Source organism: Ixodes scapularis, unplaced genomic scaffold (assembly GCF_016920785.2).
Source record: "Ixodes scapularis isolate PalLabHiFi unplaced genomic scaffold, ASM1692078v2 PGA_scaffold8__174_contigs__length_109621045, whole genome shotgun sequence".
In the NCBI taxonomy this organism is placed as follows: domain Eukaryota; kingdom Metazoa; phylum Arthropoda; class Arachnida; order Ixodida; family Ixodidae; genus Ixodes; species Ixodes scapularis.
The window spans coordinates 93202426-93220472 of NW_024609883.1; the positions used below are offsets into that span (position 1 = coordinate 93202426).

The following is an 18047-nucleotide window of genomic DNA, read 5'->3' on the forward strand; positions in this document are numbered from 1 at the left end:
GGACCCGGCGTCAGCGGCAAAGCATACTTCGGTTCATCTTCTGTTAAACCAAAACATTTCTTTTTTTCAGTAGCGTAGCACTAGCACTACAACGGGACGCGCAGTCGTCCGGATGATCTCATCGTCGTGGCGCGAGACTTGAACCCTTGACGCTCTGGTGCACTCGCTCAGCGTAATCTCAGAACGACGTCGGAATAAAGAGGGGCCAGTCGCAACAATCTCAACTTGACGAAGAAAAAAAAAAAAAAAAAAGGAAAGTTTGTTATAAAAGACCCTCTACCCGAGGGAAACCTCACATGTTTCGTCATGGACACTTAAGATGCCGACACTCGCTTACCCGACCCTGCAAAGCCTGTTTCTCAAATTCAACGTTGCCGTTCTATTCAGTGCCACGGTGGAACGTCTATTTACCTCGGCTGGGGACGTCTTTAAAAGGAAAAGGGGAAAACGCTCCTATCAAGAACTTTGAAAGTCAATTGCTTCTGCGAGCGAATCAACTATTTTGGGGAAAACGCAAGCTATAAATAGACTGCGTTTATTCTAGGCTCTCAGGGTTTTTCATTGATCAAGTCTGCTGTTGATTTTGCTACCACAAAAATATAAAAAAGTAACTTCGAAAGTAACTTCAAAGTAACTCACTACTTTTTAGAGTAGTTAGTAGTTTACTCAATTACTATTACAAATGCGTAATTTCTACTCTACTTCAATTACTTTTGGCGTCGATACTCAGTAACTTAACTTAACTACCTTTTTTGAGTAATTTGTACATGTCTGGTTTTGACGCATTTATATATATGTTGGAACGACAAGATTTATAGAAAAGTTACCTTTTATCGAGCAGGTATTCGCACAACTTGCTATCTTTTTTACAACTACCCAAGTGACGTCACGCCGCTTGTTTCTCATGGCCGCCGCTCGTGGCTGCAGGTCGGGAAATATTCCAAGTTTTGCCTCACTATTACGCGGCGGAATCGCAACATTTCGATGAAAGGAGGTGTGTTTTCTGCCATTTGTGACAGAGTGAACAATAACAAGAGCAGAAAATGCCAATTCTTTCAACGTTAAAATCGTTGCACAGCTCCTTTAACCCCCCATTCACACTGGAAGCGGATCCGCGTTCGCGAAGCGGTTGCGAAAGCGGTTTTATAAAGATCCAGTGCAATTGCACGCGCATTTGATGTCATCGTGTGCGCGTGCAATTGTACTGAATCCTTATACAACCGCGTTCGCAACCGCTTTGCGAACGCGGATCCGCTTCCAGTGTGAATGAGCCCTAAGGCTGGTTCACACATCTGCGTTGGTTGCGTCCGCATGCAACCGAAACGACCGTAACGACAAAGTCACCGGGTCAAGTGTTCGCCGTACACAGCATGGCAAGCCATGCGAGTGGTAGCTTCTCGAAGCGATTCATGAGTCAGGGGTGTTGCGGTGTTTTGGTCGTTACTGCTGTTTCGAGTGCATGAAAACGCAACCATGGCAAATGTGGGAACCAGTCTTTAGAAGCAAACTGTGCTCGTTCTGCCATGACCAAGAGGTAAGTTAGGAAAAGAAGTTTCTCTCAGATAAATCAGCGAAATAAGACCTTGAAGAACAATCACCGAAATGCTCTCGCATTTGCACGCAGTCTGCAGCGAAGCAATTTAAAAAAAATTCCCGTTTCTTTACCAGTTTCCTGTTAAGGTTAATTTTAGAAGAAACGTTAAAAGTCAAAGGGTAACTTGTATTTCGTTTATTTACAATATTCACTTCAGTTGACACCCAGTTGTTTTCGCACTTTTCATGGTATACCTGATCTCGGAAGCACAAAGAAAAGGCCAAGAGGTTGCGTCTTCGCATGTGCAAAGTTTTGAGAATAAATATCGCGTATTTATTCGCAGAAGTCAAAAGGTAAGCTTCGAGGACACTTGAGGACATTTGGTTGGGAACACCTCTGCGACATACGGAAAAAAAAAAAAATTGACCTAAATTCGTAAAAAAAAAAAAAAAATTCGTAAGTGGCATTAGGTGTTTTGTTGGTATCATAGAACTGGCTCAAAAAACTGCAATCTATTCAAGCATTTTAATTCCTGGAGAGTTGTGGTCAAGTCTTCTGTTACAGAAGTCGGGTGATAACTATGTACGGTTAGATTATTTTATTAATCTGTTTTGGGGGTAAATATTTGCCTCGAACTTGATCATATCGTGCTTTTAATTTTTTTTCTTTTTTCAGGTCAAACCATGCATTTGTTGCTTCTGTTCTCAGTGGTGTTGGCCTTCCCGGCCCCAAGATGTATAAGCGCGAAATCTGGGACGGAAAAAGAAGCTGTTCACGAAAAAAGGTATGAAAAAAACTATGAATCTCTAAGAAGATACTTTGGGCTACCACCGGTGGTTGTGTGCGTTAGCGCGCCGCAGCTCCCAGCATCGAGAGCGAAAGTTCAAGCTGCAGGACGCAGGAATCCCATGGGTTCGATCTCCACCATTGTCGGTTTCGATCAGAATGAGGATAATAAAAGCCGCGCGATTGTCTGTCTCTTCTGCGTGATGCACGTAAGACCTCAGGAACCAGCGGCACTGCACTGGCAGAATGTTTCATCCACAGCGGAGACACCGGGGCTTTTTTGCTGAGTCGCGAGTGTGTAAACATGTCTTTGGCTAAGAGTGTATGAAGGCAAACCTGCCCAGACCGGGGCGCGCGTGAGACTAGGCTTCACGTGCATCTCCCCTTGTGAGACGTAGCCTTGGTGATGCGGCTGAGACGTTGATTCTAGAAAGCCGGCCCAGATGCCCGTTTCGGCTTAAACACACACGCACACAATTATTTGCTATATAAACTATATGGACTCTAAAAATAACTGTGCGTCTACATTTTTGTAGAACACTCATGGTAGAAATCAGTGTGGTCTGTGGCCTAAAGACCTTTTTCTTCTTTTTTTTTCTGGCGGCCGCTACGTTGAAGACTGTCGTAGCTAAATTTTTGGATAGAATACTAAATCGCTTTATTTGACGATTTGAAAGCGCTAGAATTTATACGGGTTTGTGCCACTAGTTCCACTTCACCTGAACGTGCGGAAACCAAAAGCGTGTTTGAAGATTTCGTGGCTATGACGGTGGTTAATTTGAGGTTATAGGGACTTCTGAATGTGCAAAGAAAGATGTGTGATGATAGAATGAGGAAACAAGCGAGCTGGTTCATGTTACATGATTTTTTTTTTTTTTTTTTTTTTTAACTGGAGACGACGGATTTAAAAGGGGAGAAACACAAAATGTCTCCCAAACGCAGCTACAAAACTTTATTGGCACAATCGTATATATGCCATCTCCCACACACATATCTCGGAAAATATGTACACGGCCTGCACTGGAAGTGCACTTGAAGACGAGACGTACCCTAGCTGATGGTCACGGGTGTGTATGCAAATTCGCCGAGCCGTGTGTGGGGAATGATATAAACGATCGTGCCAATAAAGTTTGGTAGCTGTGTTTGAGGCGTTTTTTTCGCCCTTTTCATTCGTAGCACGTAGCCATCTAAACTTTTCGTCAAAGGTGTATTTTACAGGTCGGTTTATTCTTGTATACTTGCATAGCGTAGTTCTCTTTTAGGAAAAAATAGGGCCAAGAAACTTGCCAGAGTCTACGGCGGGCGGCGACCCAGACGACCAAGTCCAGTAGAGGGGTGTGTTTGTCGTTCGTATTCATAGATGGCGTCGGGAGCAGCGTCTGAAGGTGCAGCCGACCAGCGAAAGATGGCAGACGACACATAGACAAAATCCATTGGCAGCAAAAGCGCCGCCGTTATGTAGATCTGTTTTTTTTTTTTTTACTTTCAGTTTTGCTTTTATTGTTCGCATATATTTTTTAACCGAAGGTACATTTCAAAAAGATTATATCCATTTTGATAAACCACGGTGGTCGCGAGCCGTCGCGATAAGGAGGTAGCGCCATCTATCAATACGAACACCAAACACACCCCGCTACTGGATCCCTGTCGTCTGCGTTGCTGCCCGCCTTAGACCCTGGCAAGTTCCTTGGCCTTATTTGTTACAGAAAGAGAGCTACGCTTTGTAATTTTGCAAAAAAAAAAAACAAAAAAACCTGTGAATTACATTTTTGACGAAAAGATTAGATTGCTACGTGCAGGCGTCGATTTTTGCGGTTCATTTTAGATCGAGCCTGGTGACTTGAACCACCCTGTATTAGCCCCGAGAAGTTCGCGTGGCGCCCCCTTATGGCGAACCGGGGTGACGTCACGGCGAGGAGAGAATTTTTCTCCGACTCTCCCCGCTCGCCCTGTGGAGGCTGTGACGACGCTGGCTGTCGGCGCGCTCGTTTCTATGTAATTTTTTTTGGGCGTGTTTTTCGTAGGAAGCGTAAATGTTTATATGTGCCTTTATTGAGGTAGGGCCTGTAGCTACAGGCAAAACTTCAACCAGCATTTAAAGCATGGTTGACAGGGCAGGCAACGCACGAATCACAGCTGGTATATGAAAATAAAGAAATATGGCCACAATTGCAGGAGCATCACTATAGATTTACGTCTCGCGCAATAAATGCTGCTGATGGTCTGAATGAATTGGCAGGTTATGTATACTATTTCTTTTGTATCTCTGTTTTTAAACAAGATAGCCGAAGCAGAAAAGCTGCATGCTGCTCGCTTCGGCTAAATACAGTCTGGGCCAATGGGGAGAGAATCACAAGTAAGACAACCCAAGTGCAGGGGCAAAGTAAAAAAAAACAAGGATTATTTATTATGTACATTGCTCGCATTTGACCTTTGCTGGATTCGGATAATATTTCAATGGACTACACGGGTGGTATCTGTGGACTTGTTTATATAAACCCTTAAGTAATGTATAACAAACGTAAGCGAAGGTGTCTAGCTCGTTATTAGTCCCTTAAGCCCTAAAATTTAGATTTTGCTTAAATCGAATTGTCCTGAAGTTAAAATAGCAGAAGCTTTTCTCACGCAGACTGTCGCCCTTCACAGGTTCCACATTTTCTGCTACCAGTGCTGCATCTACCACTGGACAGACGTTCGAATGCTTGCTTTTACTCCTGTTTTCCTCTTTTGTCAGAGAGTCTATCTGTAGGGAGTTTGGAGGCTGAGGAAGCTTTTGGGGACCTGCAGCAGTGTCTCTTTTAATTGGAAATGACAATTCAGACTAAACGGTGTATTTTCCGATTACCCAAGCCTGGAATAAAGAATGTCAGAAAAAAATTATAAACATTCCAAATTACGACACTATTTTGGGCAGTTCAATACATATCATACAGGCATCTGGGGGCAATTCGGCCGTTTTTGCTGCTACCATACAAACTAATTTCTAGTAATTGTGCATCTTCTAAGAAATATGCCTGAATACGTGTATAAACCATATAATTAATTCACGAAGAAGCTACATTTATGTAAAGCAACCCCATTCCACGAGCACTTCAAAGATCATCAGACGCAGGGCCTTTTAAGCATCTGCGAATCAGCGCATGCAGACTGGCAGCGCAGAGTCGGGGACGCGAGCTAATTTGCCGACCACCCAAAGGTCCATGATATAAATGCCACTTCAAATGCCTTGAAAGCGGGATGTTATATCGTCCTAAACCATGAACATGCAAGGAACAAAATTCCAGCGTCTGAAACACTTGCGCCACCGCTTCACCGACCCCTCGCAAGATTGAATTGTGTCGTGTGGACGGACGGGGAGGTTCATCGGCGGAATTGCCTCCGCCGATTGCTTTCGAGATTTGTAACCCAATTTTAAAGGTAAAAGGGACAAGTAGGCTTATGAAATTTACAGAAGCACGTCAATATCGGCCTAACTCAACGTCTTGTATATCGGGTAAACGAAGTCCAGCTCCTCAAAGAGCTTGCGGCACACAACGCCAAACCAGGAAACCGGTGCTGGGAAGCGAGCCGATGCGAGATCGCGGAGCGGAGTCCTCCCCCTGACGTCACGGTACACCTCACCCAATCAGGGCGCGGCGACCGCAGCGACGCTTGTGTTCGCTCTCGGGGCTAATATCGTCGGCCGCCGCAACCTCGGCAGTAGCGAAATGTGGCCTTCCACGCCAGTACACCGCAGACGATATAATGGAGTGGAAGGTCATCCATGCTTTCGCATTCACAACTCGTAACACGTGCTTAGGTGTCCTCCTTTTTTTTGGCTTCAGCTCATCACGCTATTAGAACTTGAAAAGACGGTTGGCAGGTTTGAAGCCTGGCAGAGTTGCAGGAGCACGACAGTCTGGGCATTCAGTTTTACAAAGCTTTTAAGGACCAACTTGCTCATTTTCTGCACTGCGTATTTAGTGAAGCACGCAGGCTGAAAGCTTCACACCCGTCGTTTTTGTAAACGATTTTATGCCCAAATGGGAGAACCTCTCAAAAGTTTATTTTGTTAGATCGTACCGTCCGATCACATTTACTTAACATAGACTATAAGATATTGATGAAGGTTTTAGCGTAAAGTTTGCAGAGTTTTTTAAACATTTTCGTCGGCCCACAGCACACGTGTGGAAGAGGAGAGAAGAGCTTTGTAACAAATGTGCATGTCGCCAGGAGCATTCCGGTGTGTTCTGACTCTTTTGTGCGAAGAGTTGCCATGTTACAGGCCGACCTAGAGGAAACAATTGACCGCGTGTCACATGAATTTTTTTTTTATAATAGAAGATGTTAAGCTGGGGAATGTCTTGTGCAACGGTGTACGCACGGTGTAACAAACCTGAGTAACTAGTCTTGTTGTAAGCAAGTGTAAGAGCGAGCATATTCACCTTTCTCTTCGGTGCGACAAGGCTGTCCACTTTCGCCTTTGCTTTTTTGTATTTTTCTTGAGCCATGTTTTAAGTGTTATTCGGAGTAGTTTTATTCGTAGGTTCAAGTTGGAAGCTACAGAGGTGAGCATTTTAGCGTACGCGAATGACGTGAAGATTTTTGTGTAGACTCCAGGAGTCAAAAAAGCCGACGAGATCACATAGATGCTTTGCGAAACTTCGAGTAGCTCCGTAAACTGGGATGAGTGTCTGGGTCTTTGGACGGCGATTGGCCTTCAACGCCGGCTGTGTTTAAACGTCTTGTACGGAGCGAATCGCCGCCCCGCTATCTCCATGTTCGCCTACAACACTACCTCAACACTGAGGACTATTTTTCTTGATGAGGTTTAAGTTTTGCGGGCAAAAGCGACCAAGCTGGGAGGTTATAAGGTGTTTGTTTTTGCACGTGCATCGGCTTACAATACGTTTCTTGCCGCAAAGCCGTAATATGTTTTGGAGGTTCTTCATTGGTCAGGAATTAAACTACGACATATATGCACTGTGTTTTTGCTGTTTGTATCTTGTGCCTGGATAGGGAACGTAGAGTGGTACAAACCCATTTCGTAGAGTGAAGGCCCAGGGTGGAGGGGGGGGGGGGGGGGGTGATTCTTTATTTTTTTTTGTTTGTGATGCAACTTGTCAATTGATTTATTTTTCTCAGACACCACAGAAAACTATGTTTAGAAACCCGTACTCAAATGATGTTGCGTGGTGCACCTCTTGGGATTATTGTTTCTTCAAACGAGGATGTGTACGTGGGGATATGAGAGATGTTGTTGGTGCTAAATCGTTTTAGTCACGCCTTTCTCACTCAAATACCTGTCTTGCGTGTCAAGAGAGCTACTAACGAAGAATTTAATTGTCTTTTTTTTAAATTTCTCTATATCGTTTTTGTACAGTGCAGGCCCAGGGCAGGATATCTTAAAGCGAGTCAAGCGACCGGTGGTACCCGCCAACGCGAATATATATATATATATATATTTTTTTTTTAATTTTATAGCCAAACTTTTTCATTAAAGCCTGGTTAGTTGAAAACGTATCTCTCTAGCTTGGTCTCACATCTGCATGCTGTGCAGAAAGTAGGAAACAGCTGATCACGTTTTCCTAGACTGTTGGGACGCGGTCTTCTTTTGGGACATCCTGCAACGGACCATAAGAAAATACTTCTTAACGCCCCAAAACATACGTTTTTTTGAGCGATATCGTCATCCTACTGCTGGGCCGGTACAGCATATCACGTACAGCATGGCTATGTGCCATGTGAATATCGATGTTCGCCCCCGCGCATAAGTATTTCGTTGATCACATGTGCTTTCTGAAGGAATTCTATGAGGACCAGCAACCTACACCCGAGTGGCTGCCACTTTTTGTGGTGTTGTCTACCCTCAAAGACTTGTAGCGTGTTCGATATCAGCCAAAGTGACTGGTGTCTTTTGGTGTTTCATCGCGATTGTGTGTCACTGCCTTGTGTCATCATTGAAATACAAAAAAAAAAAAAAAAAGCCGCGTGCGTGGCGGAGTTGGCAACGTTTGCGGCTGTCACGCAGAAGAATGTGGTTCGAGTCATTTTTTTTTTTAATCCTGTACTCTTCTAAGAAATACACTGTAGTAAGTTAATAAGCTGGGCGTGTAGGTACTGGTTGAACATGAAAAACAAAAATAGCGCTTGGCTGCCTTTTGTGTTCGGAACCTGTCACTGCCCTCGCCTCATAGTGCTATTCTTTTATCATGTTTCAAAACATCCCTGCCCATTCAAGGTTGTCATCGAGTGTTCTTGTTCAGAGCATTCCTGAACGTGCCGCGTGTATGAAAGCAGCGGTAACGCCCTGCCTCTGGTCAGTCACCTTCCGTCGCCGACGCAAGATGTATGGCACCTTTCTCTTTAAGATTGTAGGTGCAAGTTTATCGCATAGAACGTTTATTTTTCGTTCTGAACTCATATGCTTTCTCTATTAGTGACAACATTGCACCAGGCGGAAAGGGGATATAAATCAACGCGTAAAAATCATGTACCTGGAATACATAAGCTGACAATCCATGCTAGATACGTCTTTTACAGAATCAGCAACTCAAATAGGCGTATGTTGTATGCTTATTCTTATTGACAACGCCGTTATATCTGAAGGTACTTAATTATATCGCACTCCAAGTATATTACAATAACTATAGAAATGCGTGGGATGATTTCTGCGAAAATGCTTAGAATTTACGGTGTTGTTCCTTTGATCAATGTATCGCCGTGTAATGGTATAAGCGAGTATGATAAAGTTATCAGTATGGTCCAACAGCCAGACACTCATTACCTCATTTTTTTATTTTTGAAGTTACTGTTTCCTTTTTTGTTTTCACTCGGCACACATCCCGCTTTGGCGGGAGTTTGCACACGGCATAAATGTTAACGATGAATACGCCACATGACCTTTACGCTACACGGCATAAAGGTTTAAGATTTATGCCACACGGCATAAAGGTTAAATATAAATACGCCACATGACCTTTACGTTACACGGCACAAAGTTTAACCTTTCGCCACACGGCATAAAGGTTAAAGACGCCAGTCTCAAATTTCTGGACATGATTATTCTGGTAGCCGTAAGTTTGTTGCATAGAGCAATTCAGCTGGGCTACAATCGATGTCCGTCTTCAAGGCACTGTGGAGCACGAGAAGAAATGACAAGTTACAGACCTCCGGCTGACGTTTATGAAATATAACTTTAAAATACCGCGAAACAAAAAACAATCCCACATGATAGGCACTTTTTAGTTGTTTTTTTTTTTTTTTTTTTTTTTCAGGCCCCGGCAGTCTGTGTATTTTTTATTTCAGCGTTCTACGAACTGAAACACGACTCAGAATACAAACAAGCCTTAAGAATAAAATTCCCTTGCCCTGAGTACCTTTCTTTGTCTGAATTGCAGCGCTACTCCTGGCATGTTTTTTTCGCCATACATGGACAATAAAGACAATATTTCCAAAGCGGTCAATATGAGCAAAGTGGATATTTTCAAGAGAATTGCGGACGTAGATGCTTATTCTGGATACATTTCATTATCGAATGAAAGCCACCTCTTTTTTCTGCTTACAAAAGCACCAGAGGTAAGTGAGTTTACACACCCATCATTTTCTTAACAAAACTTCAGATTCACATTTAACAGAAATTTAGCGAAACGTCCATACCAATTCCCTTGTATGCCAAGCCAAGTGTTTCAACAAAGACTTTAAAAAAATCCTACCAATAGGTTAGTTGAGAAAAAAAAAAAAAAAGAAAAGGAACTCCAGGAACAAACTCCCAGCCACGGCAGACGTTAGGGATTGCTGAAACCCTACTAATTACGTAGTTAACTAATTGGCCCAAAGTTACGTATTGACTTTCTAATTAGTAAAAATAAGCGTATGGTTCCAATTAGGTACGCCAAGGCTTGCGATGCGAAAACGAGGATAATATTTTTATCACCCGTATTTTCGTATCGCCAGCCTTGTGCATGGTGCGCAAGTAACTTTTGCCCGCGCTTTAAGGCCCGTTCACACTCTTGCGACCGAGTACGACTGAGTGAGACGAGATCTCTTACAACTTCTTAAATGTTTCTAGAATGAGGGAACCCACTGACATTGTGGTGCCATCTACGCGGTGACCCTAGAACTGCATTTCACAAAAGCGAAGGTTTTGCGGGATTTCCGAGGTCAAATGTGCGTAATACCCATAGAAAGGCTCGTTTATAACATTGACAAAAGTTTTTCGAGCCAAAAAAGAAAGGATATTGCGCGAGAAATAAAAAAAAATATGCCGGACCGCCGAGTTTACACTTCTTCCCAATAGATGGCGCCTGTGTGTTCTCTGGTTTAAGAAGTTTTAAGGAACCCAGGTTTAAGAGGTCGCAAGCAGTCGCAAGAGTGTGAACGAGCCTTTACACGTACTTAACCAGCGCTTTATACGTACTTGAGCTAATTCTAAAACTTGCTCCTTTTGGGTCCTTTTCTTTATGATGCTTAGAGTTTCTAATTGGAACCACGTGCCAATTTTTTTGCTACTTAATATTTATTAAAGTTTCGTTACTATAGTCTGACAGACTAAGAATTCAGTGGAAGCTCCATCTCCGTCACGAGTTTGTCGCCTTTCACTGGGCTCCCACAACGCGTGCCACGAGGTTTTACCAAAGGCAGAATCCACGAGATGCAGCGCGCACTGAATTCATGGCCTTTCGCATACCACTTTTTCCTAGCCTCGCTAGCAGACACCAACGGTGTTCTACTCTCAACAGCGGACGGCGCTTGTGGCGCAGGGGACTGCGGAAATCGCGGTGGTACACTCTAAGAAAAAAAGGGAGTCAGGTGGAGTCAAACACGTTTTTGACTCCCCTTGAATTCTTAGTAGCATCGTTTGACTCCATTTTTCAGTCAAAAGGAGTCCAAACCGGTATAGACTCCCTTAATGCACTGGAGTCATGTGGGTATGCTTGAATGCCTGGAGTCAACTGACCCCTTCGGCCCAGGGGAGGACACCTGACCATCTAATATTGGTGGAGTCACAGTGACGGAGTCTCGCCACTGGAGTCAAATGAGCACCTTTGCATCTGAAGGAATCAAAAGCAGTTTGGATTTCCTCAGCACACTGGATCGAGTCAAATGAGTCTACTTAAATACTTCGAGTCATATGACCCCTCGTCGCTCAAGAGAGGTTATTGGACCCCATAAGTTCAGTAGAGGCACTGACTCTACTAAACTGGACTGAGTCTTACCACGAAAGACAAATGATCGCCATCGTATACGCCGCAGTACGCGCAGCCTACACGACTTCTTTAGGCGTGCCGTTTCGTTTCTTCGTCATGTGCGGCTTTAACACCGGCTGCTGTTTTAATACCGGTTTTAACGCCAGCAAAATCGGCGAAAATGCCCGCTAAATCGCAGTCCCCGCCAAATTCCCGCAGGGCGGCGCCCCAGTCACCAACATATGGCCGCGTGCTAAACGTCGAAATTCGTGGTCTATAGACCTTTTTCGTGTACTCTCGTCCCCAGCCACCTAAAAAGCGCATCCGGTATGGGCGACGAAAAAATATTAAAACGCTTCAACCTGCAAGTGGTAAAAAATAGAAAGGATGCAAAACAAAAATGTGAGACGGTTACGCTTATATCCTAAAAGCCTTCTATTGGCGTGGCGACGGCCAAACAATGTTTTCGCCCATACTGGAAGTGACGACGATTCAAGATGGCGGCGCCCTTGTGGAAAAGGTCTATAGACCATTCTCTGCTCTGTTCGATGGGCGCCTCAATGTTTTTTTGTTTTTTTTTATGGTGCCGCCATGACACAGTAGGGGGACTGCGTTTTTTGCAAGACTCCGTTTTTTTTTTAGGAACTTTCGCACATACGGTGGTGCGTGAACGTCAGAAATGCATATTGACGAAGCTCCAAGAACAACACCGATGCCAAGAGTGCTGTAAGAAGAAAAGAAGTATAATGTTTTATGCGCAGCCCTTCAAAAGCCTGCGTTTGAGAATATTATTTCGCAATTTTATCGCTTGGGGTTAGGATTTGGGACACTGGACTATACGGAGTGCAAGTTCGTCTGCTCCTTGTGCACATGATGCGTTCGACTGCATCGTCATCACGCGAATCCTGCGCTTTCTTCGTGTTGCTCTTTGATTGGTGTGCTCCTCCTTACTCTACGATCCGCGGAAGACACATTTTTGAAGACTTGCTCGTCTTCAACACCCACTGGGAAAATAAATTTATTTTGACAAGTGGCGCCATCTTATGGGGAATGTTCGCGACTCTGAGACGGCCTGCGCCCGTGATCACTGGACCCAATCTCGAACTCGAATCTCCGAGCGCCGCTGCAAACATGGAGTTTCCTTTTCCGCAAAAGCAATCTGCGCAACTGTTGGGGGCACAGTACACTGTCATTACGAGAAACAAGGTAACCCACGACGCAGTTCTTGCTTCCGACGGGCCCTACATGGGGGGCAATGGAGGGAGAGGAGATGAGAGTGCGCGGGTATCCAGAGCGCCGAGCCCTGGCTGGAATGATTAGTGGGTAGAGGCAACGTTGGCTGCCTTCGTCTCTACTCACTGTTCAGACGCGAACGTCAAAGACTGGATGCCGACAGGATGGACTGATGATTGGGCGTCGGAACGCGTTCCAGGAGTGAGTATGGAGACTCAAAGGCAGCTAACTTTGCCTCTACCCCCGAATTATTCCAACCAGAGCTCGGTGTTCTGACGTCCCTGTGCGCTTTCGTCTCCTTTGTTCCCTCGGTTTCTATGTGTATAGCTCCCGAAAACGTTTGGCGGCGTTTAAAAAAAATTAAAGACGTTTACAATTACTTGTAATGCAGAATTAGAGCGCAGCTTTTGAGGAGGAGGAGGGGAGAGGAACGCGCGGGTCACCTTTGTCGTGACTTTCACGAATGACCGTGACGTCACGAGTGACGTCAATATGGGAAACATCCCATGATACAACGCGTGGGTCACAAGTGACCCGCGCGTTGCGTCACGGGACGTTTCCCATAATGCAACGCACGAGACCCTCGTCACACTCGTGAGGTCACTAGTGACGTCACGTGTGACGTCATTATGGGAAGTCCCATAATGCAACGCGCGAGACCCTCGTGACGTAATTCGTGACGGCACATGTGAGCAGACATTATGAGGAACGTCCCATAAAGCAACACGCGGGTCACAAGTGAGACCCGCGCGTTTCATCATGGAACGTTTCTCATAATGGAAAGCGCAAAACCCTCATGACGTCACGTCTGACGTCATTATAGGAAACGTCCCGTAATGAAATAAGCGGATCAGGAGTGAGACCCGCGCGTTGCATCATGAGACGTTTCCCATAATGCAACGCGGGGGAACCTCGTGACGTCACTCGTGATTCTCATTATGCACTGCGCGGTTACGCCGACGGCGACGCCGCCTATGCCGGAAACGGGCGCCTAAGGGCTGCGCTCTAAAAGGAAACAGTGCGCGTGCGCAGCGTTGATGAACGCTCCAGATGCTCAAGCGCACATGCGCCCATACCTTTGGATGCAAAGCCAGAGATATTTGTCCGTATGGTAGAGTGAAGGTAGACGAACGGCGCTATGCCCATTTGCTTACAGACAAACAAGAGGCGCTAGCATCTTTTCGCGCAAGCGCAGTACGCTTTTTACAAAAGGCGAATGCACATGTTATGTTCGACCCTGCAGGAAATAAGGGATACCGCCCGAACTTTACTCCTCTGGCTGTTCGTTGGTATAAAAGATTGAAGGCCGGAGTACGGCCGTATGCCCATTCGTTTTCAAGCAAAAAGGGGGGCGCTCGCACGTTTTTCGCAAGCTAGCGAGCCTTTTCTGCAAAGAAGGTAATTTGTCACATTATCCTCGACCCCGCAGGATATAAGACACAACGCCCCTCTGCTGCTCTGGCTGTACGGTGGACCCGGAGAATCTTCCATGTGGACTCAATTTGCAGAGAACGGGCCTGTTGGAATCAATGCCACAGGAGGTCTCTTCAAGAGAAACAAGACCCTTCAACAGCACGCGAATGTCATCTACTTAGATCAGCCGGCAGGCGCAGGACTCAGCATAATCACAAGCTATAACGATTCTAAAAACTACGCTCATACGTTGGAGGAGATGGCTGTTATGATAGAAAAATTTATGACACAATTCCTTATTTTATTTCCGGAGTACATGGGGCGCTCCTTTTACATCGCAGGTGAATCATACGGAGGTAAGTTAAGGGCAATTTTGTATTATTCTTAGTCGTATTCTGAAGTATTAGAAAATGTACTCCGAAAGCCAGCCAATTCTAAACAAAATAGCACATTGTGCGACGTGTGAATGCGTATATGTGTTTTTTTTTTCTTCCATAAAACTACGCGAGGCAATTCTTTTAACCGAATGCCGCTGGCCAATAAATTACAAAGTATCGAAGTATCTGGAAGTGTTGCGCAACCGAAATTCATTACTGCAAGTATCACGAACGGTGTTACCAGCCGTCTGCTTCCGTTCGTTCAAAAATCTTTTTGTGTCAGATTACGGTGAAAATCATGTCATCGTATTCTGTTTTACCGTATCTATATTATAAGCGATCATCCGTCTAAAGATACTTCGCATCGCTGTAAAGGTGGTCCGAAGTGTGAGATCATCTTGGGAGTCCGTGACACTGTCTATAAAATGCGCTCAAAATAAAGCACGTTTTAATTTTTTTTTCTATTTTAAAACTTACTTCAAGCAAAAACACAAATTTTCTTAACATTAATATTAACAAAGGACAAATTAAAAACATTGCGTCATTTTTTAAGGCCAAACAATAAAAAAACGTAAAAGAGGAAAGACGGCCACTCCCAGCACCAAAGTATCTTGTACTATACGCGGGCTATACCAAGGGGAAAATATCACAATATTCAATATTGCAACATCTCATATCGGTTTCAGTTTTAAACACGAACTCTCAACTGCATGCTCGGAACCACATACTTCAAAAATAACTTGTCAACTGTCGAAAGAAAAAAAAAAAAAAAAAAAACGCACAAGCAAGCAATGTTTTACTTGTCCAGGCTCCTGTTTAAAAGAAACATCACATCGTCAGCATGGGCGGATTCAGACTGGTTCGCCTCTTTTAAATTAAGACCCGCTAACTAGAAGTTTCTCTCCACTGGTGCCCCTGATGCTGGGATGGAATGCACGATCTGAGCTACAAGAGTAAGGACAGAAACTCGTGCTGGCGCAAGTTGCACCCCCTCCAGAGGGTCGAATTCAATCTCTTCAATCCACTTGTTGACAAAGAACCCACTTGTTGGCTTCTATATACTTTCTTGTGGCTTGTACGTTCTTGGATTTTTTTCAAACAAATAACTTTTTCTGTCTTTTCCGTGCAAAAATATGAACACGCTTTCTCGGGACGACTGATGCTCCTGCAATAAATACTTTTTCTGCAAAGAGCATTCTTGAAGAGATAGTACGTTCGAAAACAATCTTTGCTGAGAATCAGATCTTTATTGACGCAAAGAACAATTTTTTGCCCTATTGACACCTTTTTATAAGACAGCAATTTTCTCCCGTAACTCATTCGATGGTATGCTCCACAGTATCACTCGCCTATTCATTCTACACCATGCGCTCGTACAGGTTTATTGGCCACCTCGACAAAAATGTGGATCCCGATGGCGGATATTCGCATCCCAGCCGCAATCCGCACAATTTGATTCCTTTTGATCCTCATCTGGTTATAGACTGCGGATTTCCGCGGATCATCCGCGGGCAATCCGCGGATGTGCTGGGCTTTACTCATTATAGTAACATGCGCATGGATTAATCTGAGAAGCACAGAGTTTGCCAAGCAGCAAAGACAAATTAACTACGTATTATGACATTGAAATTCCGTTACGCATTTATGGGCAAAACAATAGCGAACAGCGGGACCTTTTTAAGTTCACGAAATTACTAGCTACTACGGAAGCTGATCTTCCGGCCTAAGTGACATTGAAAGAATTATGCACGAGTCTCTAAATACAGAGCGGAGTCAACTTCGAAGCTGCTCAATCAGTCAATCAAAGCAGTAAGGTTATGGCACATACACTTCCACGTTTCTGTGCCATTGGTGCACCCACAGGTTCTAGTCTGCGTTCAAGCGGGTCGGTGCTTCATTTATAATTTTATTTCTGCAACCTGTTGGCATGAGAATATTATAGTGTTTTCGGTGTAGTTTTAGCAGGTTACACTTTAGGGGCGTTTACAAAACTAAGATTTACCTGCATGTGTTAAGAATGCTGCTAATCTTGTTTATGTTTTTTGTTTTTTTTCAGCCAGAGCAGCACTGGGATTTGGGGAAAGATTAAGGTGCACCCCCCCTGAGAACAGGATAAATTTAACACTAAGTGGATTAATACTGGGAGCTGGATTCCTAGCTCCAATTGTAGACCTAATGGATTCCTCCGAGTTCCTGTACCAAACTGGCTTGCTTAATGACACTGGCCGAAAGATATTCAACGAAACGTTCGCAAATATTAGAGAATTATCAAAGTCGAACACTACCTTGGCACTCTATCTTCTAAGCACCACAGTGTTTAATTTGGGAACTGACGGTCAGAAAAGCTTGTTTCAGAAACTTACAGGATTCAGCGTTCAAAGAAGTGCCCTTTATTCTATCCTGCCACCTGTAGCTGAGGCATACACGCATTACGTTAATACAAGCGGCTTCAAACAATCACTACACGTTCCACTTTTCTTCCAAATGAACTCACTGAGACCAATGGTTGCATTAATGTTATCTGGAGATTTCTTTACCGATATTCAGGAAAAGTTTCAAAGCGCCCTCGACTATCAAAATATTCTTCTCTATACGGGGCAACTTGACGCGCTCTTTCCATCCACGAATTTTCGCGAACACTTCTCAACTCTCCAATGGACCAAGAAAAATGCATTTGAAGGGGCTGGACGAAACACGTGGAGCACATGCGGAGATTCCCATGGGGTGGCAGGTTATATAGAGTCGATAACTAATTTCTCATACGCCGTCGTCCTCAGAGCAGGTCATCACACAACATTCGATGAGCCGGGTTCCGTTTACCACCTCACGTCGAGCTTTATCAAGGGTGGAAATTTCAATAACAATTTAAAATGCACCTCAAATTAGCTTAACAAAAGCCAAAAACATTTTGAAAGCCAAATAAATTGTGCACGTAATACCATTAAAGCATATATTTAAAAAATCTGAATTTTGTCTTTTATTAGTGGGCTATATTTGTAGAGAAAAACGCGCTTTGAAGCTCTGTACTGCGACTGTTCTATGCATGTTACTCATCAACAGCTTTGCATAATAAGTAACAATCGCACGATATACCTGGAGTGCAGAACAGTGCTAGACTATTTTCAAAACACCATCAAGTAACATTGGCGGTCGTCTTTGCTTAGGGACGAAGACTGATTAAATTCGATTTCTTGCCGAACACCAATGCAGCACTCGTTCTCGATTTGAGCTGAGCCAAGTTCACGCAAAGCGATGACGCTGCCCTTGTGTTCAATTCATGTTCACAGTACGCTAGGTGACACTGTTAGACTGAACAAGCCATCTCGTGCTTTATTTATTTCTCTGTTAGTAATGAAGGACTTTCCCGAACACTAGTCTAGTCGGGAGAACTGCTCAGTCAGGGTGCTAGCCCAACTGGCAAATTCATATGCCCGACAGAACCTTTTCGAAGTAAAAGGCGAAAAGGCGCCGAAGTCGTGTTAGCGCTAACAGTGCCACGCATTGTACCTGACCAAACAATGCCGGACTGAAATAATT

The 18047-nt window shown here is 44.3% G+C and overlaps 1 protein-coding gene across 1 annotated transcript; it reads left to right on the forward strand.

Annotated features, from left to right (window-relative positions):
- The first annotated feature begins 2217 nt into the window (after positions 1-2217).
- On the forward strand, positions 2218-17396 carry LOC115322047 (vitellogenic carboxypeptidase-like). The gene is made up of 4 exons (XM_040215774.1): positions 2218-2318; positions 9700-9877; positions 14150-14489; positions 16567-17396. The coding sequence occupies exons 1-4, from the start codon at positions 2218-2220 to the stop codon at positions 17394-17396; spliced, it is 1449 nt and encodes a 482-aa protein (XP_040071708.1).
- The last annotated feature ends 651 nt before the right edge of the window (positions 17397-18047 follow it).

Bases quoted from the DNA above. Each gene is read 5' to 3' on its own strand.
- LOC115322047 (XM_040215774.1), top strand. From the start codon at position 2,218: ATGCATTTGTTGCTTCTGTTCTCAGTGGTGTTGGCCTTCCCGGCCCCA. The intron at 2,319-9,699 runs GTATGAAAAAAA...TCTGAATTGCAG, and splicing joins GAAGCTGTTCACGAAAAAAG to CGCTACTCCTGGCATGTTTT. The intron at 14,490-16,566 runs GTAAGTTAAGGG...GTTTTTTTTCAG, and splicing joins CGCAGGTGAATCATACGGAG to CCAGAGCAGCACTGGGATTT.